We start from the raw sequence: 12,676 nt of genomic DNA, 5'->3' as shown, positions 1-12,676 counted from the left end.
TGCCTGAGGCAAGTGCAAAATCTCCCCAGACGACCCTGATTTACCCCCTCCCTCTTCCACAGGCGCAATGGGAAGGTGCAGCACTGCCGGATCCACTCACGGCAGGATGCTGGCAGCCCCAAGTTCTTCCTGACGGACAACCTGGTGTTCGACAGCCTCTACGACCTCATCACCCACTACCAGGAGGTGCCGCTGAGGTGCAACGAGTTTGAGATGAGGCTGACTGAGCCGGTGCCGCAGACCAATGCCCATGAGAGCAAAGAGTGAGTGCGTGTTTGGTCATGTCTGCTGGGCAGCTGAGATCCCATGGGAAAACCTCCCAGGTCTCTGCAGTCATTCCTGCCCTGCTGGGACTCTCTAGTCCCCACTTAGTCCCCATGGGGCTCTCTGTCACAGCAGCCATACTGGCCAGCTTCGTTACTGATGGAGCTAGTTGTCTTGGAAGCTCAGTGCAAAGAAAGGAGGTACTGGGCTTGGTTGAGATGCCCTCGCCCCTGCCGCATGTCACCAGATGGCCCTGTTCCTGCTTGTCCCACAGAAAGAAGACAGCCCTGTTGCAGTGTTACATATATGATGATGTCTTCTCCCTGTCCTCCTTTTGAGGATTCAGGCAGCCTTTTGTGGGCTGGCGGGGAATCCGTGCAGCATGGCAGAGGTGTGGGATGAGCTGGATGTACAGAGACCTGTGCACAGTGACGTGTCTTTCCTGAAAGGTGGTACCACGCCAACCTCACCCGGGCCCAAGCTGAGCACATGCTGATGCGGGTGCCACGCGACGGAGCCTTCCTGGTGCGCAAGAGGAGTGAGCCCAGCTCCTATGCCATCTCCTTCCGGTGCGTCCCCAGGAGCAGGGTGGTGGGCTGGGATGCTGCAGTGTGCGAGAGAGCAGGAGAGGGGCCGTGAGCCTTATGTGAGCCCTCCCAGAGCTCTCCTCGCTCCTGGATGGCCCTGGATAAACTTTACCAGCCCCCTGAGAGCCTTTAGGACACTGCTCTTCCTCCATCTCCTGATGGGAGATGGCTGTGCTCAGCAGCCAGCCTGGGGGTACCTTTTGCTTGGGTGTCTTTATTTTGGCAGAGACCCTCTCTTGCCAGGTGCCAAGTGGCTTCTCTCTGTCTTTCCACCTGCCAGGGCGGAAGGGAAGATCAAACACTGCCGAGTGCAGCAGGAGGGCCAGACCGTGCTGCTCGGCAACTCCGAGTTCGAGAGCCTGGTGGACTTGATCAGCTACTATGAAAAGCACCCACTGTACCGCAAGATGAAGCTGAGGTACCCCATCAATGAGGAGACGCTGGAGAAGATAGGGACAGCGGTGAGTGTAGGCGGCTGCTGGAGGAGCTAAGCCACAGGGTGATGGACAGGTCCGTTTTGAACTGGTGCCGTGAAGTGGTGGTGTGTGAGCCACCTCTGTGCCTCACAGTGCACACCTCTTGGGGTTTCATGCCCTGTTGGAAGGCACTTACTGGTTTGAGTGAGATTTATTGCTGCCCTTCTGACCCAGGTCAGCAGGGAGTGTGGGCTTGGGCATCTGTTTGCTGTGTGCAGCATCATCTTTGGTCTTGTGCCTTCCCTGGGGCATTCTCCCTACTTCTCCCATGGTAGGGGACCTGTTCTTCTGCAGAGCCACAGTTGTCACCACTGGCCCTTTGCTTCAACAGGAGCCGGACTACGGAGCCCTTTACGAGGGACGCCACCCCGGGTTCTATGTGGAAGCCAACCCCATGCCCACCTTCAAGGTACAATCTCAATCCTCAGCACAAAACAACTCAAAGGACCTGGGTGTTTAGCAAGTGTCTCTATGTTTTTCAAGAGTTGTATTATTTTGCACGCTCATTTCTAGACTATGTAGGAAGACATGCTGTAGGCTGAGTCTGTAGGTTCCCAGGCTGGGCTGGCTTTTGTTCTGAACTGTCCAAACTAAACCCATCAGTGGCTCCAGCCCAAAGGAATGTGCTTGTGTGGGGCATGCCAGACTTGTGACCTCTAGTTTGGCATAAGTGGGAGCCTTGATTTCTTCTGAAAGGGTTGCTAGGGTCTGGCAGCCTCTGGCAGCAGGGTTGGATGCTGCCTACACACCACGTGCTTCACAAAGTCCCCAGCAAACATGTCTGCAGTGGGAGGTGACCTCTCATCCTGTGGGCTTGTTGTCTGTGTGACCATCTGCTGCTGGCCTCACGGGACCCCTCCTTGTTGCAGTGTGCAGTCAAAGCCCTGTTTGACTACAAGGCACAGCGGGAGGACGAGCTCACCTTCACCAAAAATGCCATCATCCAGAATGTGGAGAAACAGGAAGGAGGCTGGTGAGTTGGTCCTGAGCCTCCTTTTTCCCTCAGGGACACAGTCAAGCCTTGGTGTCACCACCCATACAAAGGTGTGTCCCTTCTAGGGTTAGGTCCGTTTGGGGGTTGCCCACAAGCTCCACAGCCCCAAAGCCTCACAGACCCTAAAAGCAGATGATGGAGGAGCTGCCTGTCACCCATGACCCCCAGTCAGGATGCTCTGGGATCTTGCAGTGGGTGGTGACGCTGCCCCTTCCCCCTCTTCCAGGTGGAGAGGAGACTATGGCGGCAAGAAGCAGCTGTGGTTCCCTTCCAACTACGTAGAGGAGATTACTGGTCCCAGCAGCCTGGAGCCGGAGCGGGAGGTGAGCCTGTGCCTGAGCAGAACACGGAGGGGTGGTGGGGAGGGGCGCGTGTGCACAGCCCCCAGTGCCCAGCCACACTGCCCAGCACCGTGCCCAACGCCATCCTGCCTGTGCTTCGTTCCCAGCAGCAGCTGGATGAGAACAGCCCCCTGGGAGACCTGCTCGGAGGCGTCCTGGATGTGCCCTCCTGCCAGATCGGTGAGTGCCAGGGAGGGATGGAGGAGTGGCGGGTGTTACAGCCATGTGCAGCTCTTCTGGCCGAAGGGCTTTGGTCTCTGTCTGTCTCTAGGCACCTCTGTGTCTGCTGCAAGTGAATGCATGTCTACAGTGTGTGCTTGCCGTGCAGTGACACGCTCTGCTGCTCCGAGCACAGAGGGTGACTTGGGGTTTGGGGCTCAGGTGTGTCCCTGCAGCCTGAGTACAGCTGAGGAGTACCCGGGGTCGTGCCCAGGAGCCGCTCCAGCACGCCTTGAACCTGATCTCAGGGAGCAGCCACCCCATGGGCAAGGAAGTTCAGACTGATTTTGTAGGCTCCTTCTTTTCTGCAAGGATTTGTCCTCCCTCACATACATGTGGTCCAGCCTCCCTGCCAGGCTGCCACAGGCTCTGGGGCTCCTGGGCCCTGGCCAAGCTGGGTCCGGCCTGCAGCGCTCTGCCCAGAGGACTTCGTGCTCCAGGTGGCTGCTCTCACCTAGGCACTTCAGGGCATAGAGTAAAGAAGATGCAGGAATGGGAGGAAGATGCAGGAATAGAAGAGGTATTCTCAGCCCCCTTAGGATACACTCTGCATCCTCACCTGTCACTTCCTAGGCTCAGAATCACAGAGTCATTCAGGTTGGAAAAGACCCCTGGGATCATCGAGTCCAACCATCAGCCCTACTCTACAAAGTTCTCCCCTACACCATATCCCCCAACACCTCATCCAAATGACCTTAAACACCCAGGGATGGGGACTCCCACCACCTCCCTGGGCAGCCTACTCCATCTGTCACCTCCCAGTGACCTGAAATGGGAGCTTCTCTTCAGCTGAGGAGTCCTGGGGCAGCCACGAGACTCCCTCATATCTGTCCTCTCTCTTCCTTCTCTGTGGTGTGAAACACCGGGCTCAGCATCTGCTGTGACCTTGCCCTCTGCTCCCTCTCCCCATGCAGCCATCCGCCCCGAGGGGAAGAACAACCGCCTCTTCGTCTTCTCCATTAGCATGGCCTCGGTGTCGCGCTTGTCCCTTGATGTGGCAGCCGATACACACGAGGACTTGCAGGACTGGGTGAAGAAGATCCGGGAGGCAGCCCAGACGGCTGACGCACGGGTGAGTCTGGAGAGCCCTTGGCAGGAGACTCATCTCCTTGCCAAGGCCTGGATTGTCCAGGTGCCAAGGAGCGGGTGCAGGCTGGGTGGGGGTGGTGAGATGGCAGCCTGTGACAACTGGCAGAGCAGTTACTCAGATGATAGAGCCAGAGTCATCTTGGACACTATAGCAATGGGTGGTGGCCATGCATTGTGGCTTGAGAGGTTCAGACTGGACATCTGGGAAGACAGGTCTCTCAGGAGGGTGTTGCAGCCCTGGGAGGTGGGAGATTTCCATCCATGGAGGGTGGCAAGGCTCATCTACAAGGCCACAGCTGCCCTGCACTGGTACCAGTGCTCCAGGCAGGAGGTAGGACCCACCAAGGACCCTTCCCACGGGTGCTTTTGTGGTGTCCCCCCCATGCAGACCCAGCGGACCTGCTAGTGGTTCCCACGGTGTGGGCAGGAGCGGCCACACCAGCCCAGCGCTGCCATCATTGACCACAGGTGGTGAGCTGGGTTATCCAATGCCACTGCTCCCTCCTGGCCCTGACACCTATCTCTCCCTCTCTTGGCAGCTCTCCGAAGGGAAGATGATGGAGAGGAGGAAGAAGATTGCCCTGGAGCTTTCAGAGCTGGTGGTCTATTGCCGACCTGTGCCCTTTGATGAAGAGAGTGAGCATCTGCCGGTTGTGGCCTCCGCAGGCAGTCACCGTGGCGTTACAGACCCTGCGGTGTGCCCTGAGGTGCTGCTTTGGCTAGATCTCAGCAGAGGGCAGGTGTCCAAAGCAAGTTTGAATCAGTTTACCTTGGAGCTCTGGAAATGTCCTTGTCCAGAGGGAGGAAGTTCCCTTCCCCATCAATCTGTGGCTGGGATCTGTCACCATCCAGAGCAGCTGCTGAGGGAGTGGAGATGGGGAGCATCATGCCCGATCACTGAGAGCAGTTTTGATGCTTTCCGCCGTTGGTGCTGGGCACCCAGCAAACACCTGCAAGGGTCTGCACTACCTGATGGTGGCTGAGCCAAGGGAGGAGAGGGTGATGTTAGGAAGGGGCCCAGGGCAGTTGAAGTGTCTGGAAAGGGAGTGTGCTCCTGGCTTACACTGTGCTGTCTCCTCCCAGAGATTGGCACAGAGAGGGCCTGCTACCGAGATATGTCCTCCTTCCCTGAGACCAAGGCGGAAAAGTATGTCAACAAGATCAAAGGCAAGAAGTTCCTGCAGTACAACCGCCTGCAACTTTCCCGCATCTACCCCAAGGGCCAGCGCCTCGATTCCTCCAACTATGACCCCTTGCCCATGTGGATCTGCGGCAGCCAGCTGGTAGCACTCAACTTCCAGACCCCAGGTGAGGGCAGCAGGCAGGGAAGGTGGGCAGGCTGCTGGGGTATCCTGCACCTCCTCCCAGTCACCTGCCTGCACCCCTGTTAACTCCATCCTGGCAACCAGGAGGTCCAGGAAAGGGTCCAGAGTCTTCTGTGCTGGGTGCAAGGAGCAGGACTCAGCACCCAGCAGGTCCAGGCCGGTTGTTGCCGCAGGGGGGATGTCATCTGGAGGGCTGGATTGACCTGGGCTGAGCCAGGAGGGTGGGGTGCCATGAGAACAAGCTGAAATGGAGAGGAAGCAGGAGTTCCTCCAAGGTCCCTGGCAGCAGGAAGGGTGGGCAGGGGATGTGCCAAAGGAGATGGTGCAGCACCAGCCCTGGGACATGGGCTGGTTGCAGGGCCTGAGTCAAGCTCGCTGCTTTGCTCACCTTTCTCCAGCTTCCACTCCTGCTTCTAGCTTCCAGTCCAGTCTCCCCCCTTCCCTGGCCCTTGCCAAACTCTTCTGTGAGCCTGTTCAGCTCACCTATCCACCAGAAAACTACCTGCCTCTTTTTTCCTGCTGTCTTTTTCACTCCTTTTGTGAATTCAAGCGTCTCACAGGGTGGTTTGGCAAATGCCAGAGCCAGCACAAAGAAAGCTGAAAGGAGAGGGAAGAAAAGAAGGGGGTGACCCATGGAGCACTGGGTAGTTGAGCAGATCGTGCATGAGAAAGTCCCCCCATGGCCCCAGCACATGCAGAGGCTGCAGTGAGGCCATGGTGCACGAGTTATGGGGATGGGCCATGTCCCCTTGCAAAGGGTTCGCACAAGGCACCAGTAACATGGGTGATCTGGCTTGTGGAAAGGGCACAGGGTCTCCTCCCTCCATCCCCTGCCTGTGCTCTCCAGACAAGCCCATGCAGATGAACCAGGCCTTGTTCATGTCCAGCGGCCAGTGTGGGTACGTCTTGCAGCCAACCAACATGCGGGATGACATCTTCGACCCCTTCGACAAGAGCACGCTGCGGGGGGTTGAGCCGCTCTCCATCTCCATTGAGGTCAGTACCTCATCCCAGCGTGGGGTCAGATTCAGGCGGTTCCACTGAGCTCGGGGTGATATTATGATTTTTCTGGGTTCCTGGCTTCTGTCTGCAACAGCTCCTCAGCAAACCCCTCAGCCCCTGCTTAAGAGCTGTCCTTGGAGAGCCCTCACTGAAGGGGGAGACCCATGGGTGCTGCTGAGGGAAGCGCCACCGACCTCCCTGGGTGCCGGGAGAGGAGTAGCAGGACCATCGCCGGGTGCCCCCCCCCGGACCCCTCCCTCCCAGGGCCCAGTGCCGGCAGGTGGCATCCACGAGCCGCAGAGGTGGCATCCCTATCCCCGGAGCTTGGCCGGGACTGCCCGAGCACAGGATGGCCCCCAACCGGGTACCGAGCTGTGTCTTGTCCCTTCCTTGCCACTGAGTTGCTCTGGGCTCAACATTAACGACCTTGCTGTGTCCCCTTCCTGCTCAGAAAGATGCTCGAGGTCGGAGCAGACTATTCAGCCCATTTCTGTGTTATACTGCTGGTGATAAGAGGACAGGGGGCGGGGAGGCTGCTGGTGGGCGGTACTGGAGGATGGACTGCAGGTGCTCGTTGAATCTTTTTCTTCCCGGATGGTGGGAAGATGGCTGGACTGTTCCCGTGTCAGCTCAGGGAGCTGCACAGCAGAAGGGGTAAGGGATAGTTAGTTCACCAGACAAAGCTGGAGGGATGGGGAGGCCGTGGCTGTGCCAAACCAGATTGCTCTCATGTTTGGACCGGTGGCTGTCCCACTAGCCTGTACAGGCATCCCTAGTGGTCTTAGAGCCGAGCTCAGCATTTATCTGTGGGTTGGCAGTGTCCTCTGCAAGTCCCTTCATCTCAAGCAGACCTTTGGGGCGGAAGCAGCAGAGATCCAGGCTTTAGGTGCTCACAGATGTCTGACAGCACACACAAACTGCAGCTCCTCTGAGGCCATCTCTCACCAGAGTGATCCTGCCTCAGAGAGCCACTGCCCTGCTCAGGGAGGACACCCCATCATGACCCATCTGCACCACCCACTCCATAGCCACTGTCTCTCTAAAAATCCCTGTCTGTTTTCCAAACTTCCCATGTCCTGGGATGCAGCTGCAACCAGCAGGTGTCAAGAATCACTGTGCCATAGCCTGTCACTGTCTCCTTTAAGAGATGGGCTCAGCTTTTTGTCCTCTGGCAAAACTGCCCGATGTCCCCACCATAAGCCAGCTTTCACGGATGGAGAAGCCGTCTCGAGCCCAGCATGACTCAAAGCACATGATCCAGCGTTGGCAGCACGTCCTTCCCCTGCAACAGCAGCGTGCCGACAGCACGCTGGAGTGACATATGGCCACTGGCAAGAGGGAGCTGGGATTTCTTTCTCCTGCAAGGAAGCAGGTTGTCATTTGAATCGAGCACAGACTGTGCTACAAACAGGAGGCAGAGCAGCAGTGGAGAGCAGCTCCTTTTCATCCTCGAGCAGGAGAGCTAAGAAGTTTTGGCAAAGAAGGGGGTGTCCAGTCCCTCTCCAAGCAGGGGAAGGCTGCTCAGCTCAGCAGCCCAGCTCCAGCTTGGCAGACTGGAGGAGGGATGCTGTGGGCCCAAGCCTGGCTGTGCAGGCGGCAGACAGGAACCTGGGGCAGTTCAGCTGTCTCTTTTTATGGCTTACAAGGCAAATTGGTGATTGGTAACACCATAGCAGCTTCCAGGGGTGGGAGCTGTTTTTCTCCAAGAGGCAGGCTGGGCTGGGCTGGCTGTCAGTGTCTCTTCTCTGTCCAATTAGCAGAGCCAGGGTGATTTATTTGGAAAGAAAATGTCTTGGTATGCAAACACATTATTTCCCCTTTGCTCCCATCTCTTACCAAGTCTCTCCTGCTCTCTGCCCAGGTCCTGGGGGCCCGGCACCTTCCCAAAAATGGAAGGGGAATCGTTTGTCCTTTCGTGGAGGTGGAAGTGTCTGGGGCTGAGTACGACAACGCCAAGCAGAAAACCGAGATCGTGGGTTAGTGAAGGGAAGGGAGAGGGACACACCAGTGTTCCTGACTGTGGTGTGAGCCATGGGCACTGCAGCAAAGCCTGGCTCTGGGGTGGGGGCTGCCCCTGAGCTCAGCATCAGCTGTGGGGGGCACAGGGCTCCCGACTAACAGCAGTGTCTTCTGACTAGCGGACAACGGCCTGAACCCTCTCTGGACGCCGAAGCAGTTCCACTTTCAGGTCAGCAACCCTGATTTTGCCTTCCTCCGCTTCGTGGTGTATGAGGAGGACATGTTCAGCGATGAGAACTTCCTGGCTCAGGCCACCTTCCTGGTGAAAGGCTTGAAGACGGGTAAAGCGGTCGGGGAAGCGGGGGCGGGGGTGTCAATGTCATGGTGTCCTCAACAGTTTGCTAATTGCATCATTAGCCAAGGAGACGCTGAGTTTCATGGGAGGATGCTGTCAGGCCCTGGGCTGGCTTTGTCCTTCCTGTCCCCATGCCAGGTGGAGGAAGCAAGGACCCATTTGCTGATACCCATCAAGACCGACTGCCACTTGGGCAGAGCTGGGGGGGTTGGAGAAGACCCCCTTGAGGTCTGTGCTGGGAGACTGACACGTCCCTGCCTATGCTGCCAGTGATGCTGGAGCTGTCTCTGCTGTAGGTTTCCGAGCTGTACCCCTGAAGAACAACTACAGTGAGAACCTGGAGCTGGCTTCCCTACTTGTCAAGATCGACATTTTCCCTAGCAAGGTGAGGCTGGGTCACACCTGAGAAGGTGGCTGCGCCGCGGGGCTGAGGAGCCAAGGCTGCTGTGTCTGCCCCTGCAGCAGGGCTCTGCGCTGCTAGCGGGTCGGTGCAGCGGAGCTCCGCAGTGCCTGGCTGTGCTGCAGGCGGAACGGATGAGTTTCCAGCACTGTGCTGTAGCCCACAGAGGACTGGTAGGATGGGAAGCATGCAGCTCTGTGTTGGCATAAACAGAGGGCAGGGCTTCTTCAGAAACAGATGTTTATTTCTTCATTTAAAGTGATGGTGGTGGGAGCCAGTGATGGTGTTAAAGACCGAGCAGCTGCATGTTGCAAACCCCTGTGAGCCCCAGACACCCTGAGTGGCAGCTCATGGGGCAGCAGAGCCCTGCACCAGGACTGCCTTTAGTACAAGACTGAAATCCCAAGCCTGAAGACTGAAATCCCCTTTACTACTGTATTTTTTTTCTGATCCAAGCAGGAGAATGGCGAAATAAATCTCTTTAGTGCTTCAGCCCTACGGGAACGAGCAGGGGATGCTTCCAATCAGCTGCTGGCGAGCAGAGGCAGAGAAGGGTCCTTTGAGTCACGGTACCAGCAGTCCTTTGAAGACTTCCGTGTGTCACAGGAGCAGCTAGCTGACCACTTCGAGAGCCGGGAGCGAAGGTATACCAGCGCTTGTTGAGCTCTTCCCAGCGTGAGACATGCGCGCCCCGCCCCCCCCCGCCAGTGGAGGCAGATAAACGCAGCCTCCCAGTAACCCAGAGCAGAGCCGCAGCCTTGTTTGCTGCATGAAAATCCTAAATTTCATTATGAAAGTTGTGCCAGTCCTTGGGGGAGTTGCTGCTCTGGGGTCCGTGGGAGTAGGGTGGGACAAGGAGCTGTCACCCTGCAGCTGGTGGCACTTTCCCCTGGCATGGGGGACTTGCTGGGCCCTGCTTTCCTCCTGGGGTGTGACTTTTGAGACGGGAGCATTTGCCCGTGATCATCCCTCGGTGTGTCCCCTCTGTGCTCCCCTGCAGGGTACTGCGGAGGACCCGGGTCAACGGGGACAACCGGCTGTAGCCCATCTTGGCGGGCGAAGGCACCTCCAGTGCTTGTGAATCTCACGGCACGCTGTGAACTGGTTTCTATGGAAACGGCACTGCTATGGCCTACTTTCAGGCAGCTTTTCCAGTTTCTCTGCTGAAGTGTGTTCCAGTGGAGAACTAAAAAAAAAAAAAAAAAAAATTGAACACCCACCACCCTTCACCACCAAGCCCTTAACGAAGTGCATCGGTGTGTACAGCCTGCCAGCCGCTGAGGTGAGAGACAAAACTGTCTATAATTGCAAGAAAAGAGACCCAAAAAAAGCCCCCAACCAGCCCTCTGCTGTCGCTGCTCTGCCTGTGTTCCTGGAGATCCTGCTCTGCACAGCTGCCGGAGGCCCGTTGCGGCCATCCTTTGCTGTACCCGCTCCCAGCGCGCCGGGCAAGGGGGAACTTCCGCAACCAAGGCAGCACCTATCTGTCCTGGCGGCGTCGCATCTACCTACCTGTATAGCCACTGCCTAGGGGTCCAGTAGTGAAACTCGACATTTACAAGGCCGCTCTAGCTTTAAATGACAATAAAAGCGTCAGTATTACACGCGTGGTGGCTCGGGTGTCTGGCGGTGTGCCCCCCTGCAGAGCCAGGTGCTGCGGGGGGAGCTGGGGTGCAGCCCTGCCGTGGGGGGCTGCGCTGCTCCCTCCTTCCTCCTGGCTTTAGGGACGTTGCAGATACTGGGGGAGCAAAAAAACCCCCAACAAAACAGGAGCTTTAATGTTCACTCAAAAGGGTAAAACAAGGGTGTTACATGCTTCTCTGAACCGGTCTGAGGATGAGCAGCTCCTAGGACAGAGGTATCCTGGCATTACTGCTGCTGGGCTTTACCCTGGGGGTAGATCGTCATGCTTTTAAACTGAACGCGAGGGCTGTGACTGAGCTGAGCGTTCCTGCTCCTGGACAAGCAATCATCCCCCTGCATGGGGCAGCTTTTGCCATCACCCAGCATTGGCACAGGGCATAGGGCAGCCCTGGGCACTTCAGCACCCCACAGGCTTGCTCAGTCCCAAGCACAATCACCAGTCGACTCGTGTTTGTCTTTTACGCTCTTTATTTAGGAACAACCAAAAATGTCTGGTTTCATTTCAACAAACTGTACAAGCAAGCTCTTCCCCTCGCCCACCCTCACATCCACATATACAAAAGGAAGGGAAACTTGCCATTCACTTCTCAGAAGTGGCATTGTTGCTACAGGGAGTTCTTGCCCTCAGAATAAGAGCAGGTAAAGTCCATAGCAGGTACAAGCTACCCTAGCCCTAGTAATAGCCACAGCCCACAATCACAGGCAGCTTCACTTTTTTTCTCTTTAAAACCTTTACCAAAAGTAAAAACTATTTCCTGTCTCACACGATTGCCAAGGTGACCATCTAAAATTGTGGTCTTAAAAAAAACACAATAATAACCCCACTGGAACCCCCCACACCTCCCCGGTACAAAGACGGTTTACAGAGCAGAGCCCTTGCTCTGCTCCCTAGCTGCACGGCCACCCTTATGAAAGGTCCCATTGCAGCTACAATTACATTTTCCTTTGGATAAATCCAAGCAAAAATTCCAGGTCATTCAGCACCAGCATGATTTCTAAATAACAATAATTAAAAAAAAAAAAAAAAGAGACCCCATTAGGCTGACTTTGTGGTCTGCTGAGAAACAAAGTGATCAACACGCTGTTTCCAAAGTCTCTCTTTTAGTGCAATGTTAGTATGTGCAAGGGGAAATCACAGCCACGTACCCATAACACCACCAGGAGCCAGATGGGGCAGAGAGAAAGTGCAATCTTAGCAAGAATTTTTCTATGCCATGGATTCCTAGCCCAACCTTCACTAGCACCAGTAAGCAAGAGGCCTCCTAACGCCACCCTCCATCAGTACAGGGAAAAAGTGGCTTTAACTGTGCCATCAAAACATGGCCAATGTCAGCCAACAGCACTCTTTACTGGAACAGGCAATAACAAGAAAAAAAAAACCAAACCACTGCTTAGGTAACAGAGCTCCCTTGCTCTGCAGTTTTGTGATGCCAATCCAGCATTTCTGGCAGTGACCACTGCCAGTAAAATATACAGCAGAAACTAAACTTGGAAAAAAAAAAAAAAAAGGTGTCTCATCCCTCCCTCCATCTGTAGTGTTGCCTAATCTTACCCTGCTGGTTTTATGATCAGCTGAGAAATTACAACAGAGGTTACCGCAGTGAGCTGAATCACATCAGGCCACCAACTGATTTGAAAAGAGCACATTCAAAATTAACTGGGCAACGGGAGAGAGAAGTTTATAAGCATTTTAAGTACTATCAACTTGACAGGAAGGTGCAGCATCATATTCACTTTCTAATTTGTGCCTAAGTGCTAAAAATCATCTTTCTAATTCCCAGTGACACAGCTTCCAAACATCACCTCCTGATCAGGTTGCCTCTGTAATGTCTCTGAGAGAGGGGCTGCAGGGAAGACAAAATACAAAACAATTCTACCTGTGACCAGAAATTGTTGCTTTTAAAAAAAAAAAAATTAAAAAATATATGTGTGTGTATATATATATATATACACACATATATATATATACACATATATATATATATACACACATATATATACACACACACACACACACACAC

General features: G+C 55.2%; 1 protein-coding gene across 1 annotated transcript in view; it reads left to right on the top strand.

Annotated features, from left to right (window-relative positions):
• PLCG1 (phospholipase C gamma 1) overlaps window positions 1–10,613 on the top strand; it is a 29,401-nt gene extending 18,788 nt beyond the window's left edge. Inside the window, exons 17-32 of the mRNA XM_026862342.1 lie at window positions 63–263; window positions 714–833; window positions 1,132–1,312; window positions 1,659–1,736; window positions 2,197–2,300; window positions 2,548–2,644; window positions 2,770–2,842; window positions 3,796–3,953; window positions 4,510–4,606; window positions 5,054–5,278; window positions 6,143–6,291; window positions 8,159–8,273; window positions 8,436–8,597; window positions 8,908–8,996; window positions 9,471–9,655; window positions 10,012–10,613. Of these exons, the coding sequence (XP_026718143.1) occupies window positions 63–263; window positions 714–833; window positions 1,132–1,312; window positions 1,659–1,736; window positions 2,197–2,300; window positions 2,548–2,644; window positions 2,770–2,842; window positions 3,796–3,953; window positions 4,510–4,606; window positions 5,054–5,278; window positions 6,143–6,291; window positions 8,159–8,273; window positions 8,436–8,597; window positions 8,908–8,996; window positions 9,471–9,655; window positions 10,012–10,054 (2,077 nt within the window). The 3' untranslated portion in view covers window positions 10,055–10,613. The remainder of the gene's footprint in view (window positions 1–62; window positions 264–713; window positions 834–1,131; window positions 1,313–1,658; window positions 1,737–2,196; window positions 2,301–2,547; window positions 2,645–2,769; window positions 2,843–3,795; window positions 3,954–4,509; window positions 4,607–5,053; window positions 5,279–6,142; window positions 6,292–8,158; window positions 8,274–8,435; window positions 8,598–8,907; window positions 8,997–9,470; window positions 9,656–10,011) is intronic.
• The last annotated feature ends 2,063 nt before the right edge of the window (window positions 10,614–12,676 follow it).

This window comes from Athene cunicularia (genome assembly GCF_003259725.1).
Source record: "Athene cunicularia isolate RWA chromosome 20 unlocalized genomic scaffold, athCun1 chr20_part1, whole genome shotgun sequence".
NCBI lineage: Eukaryota > Metazoa > Chordata > Aves > Strigiformes > Strigidae > Athene > Athene cunicularia.
The sequence above is the reverse complement of the archived record's forward strand: the minus strand, read 5'-3'. Positions and strand labels throughout refer to the sequence as shown.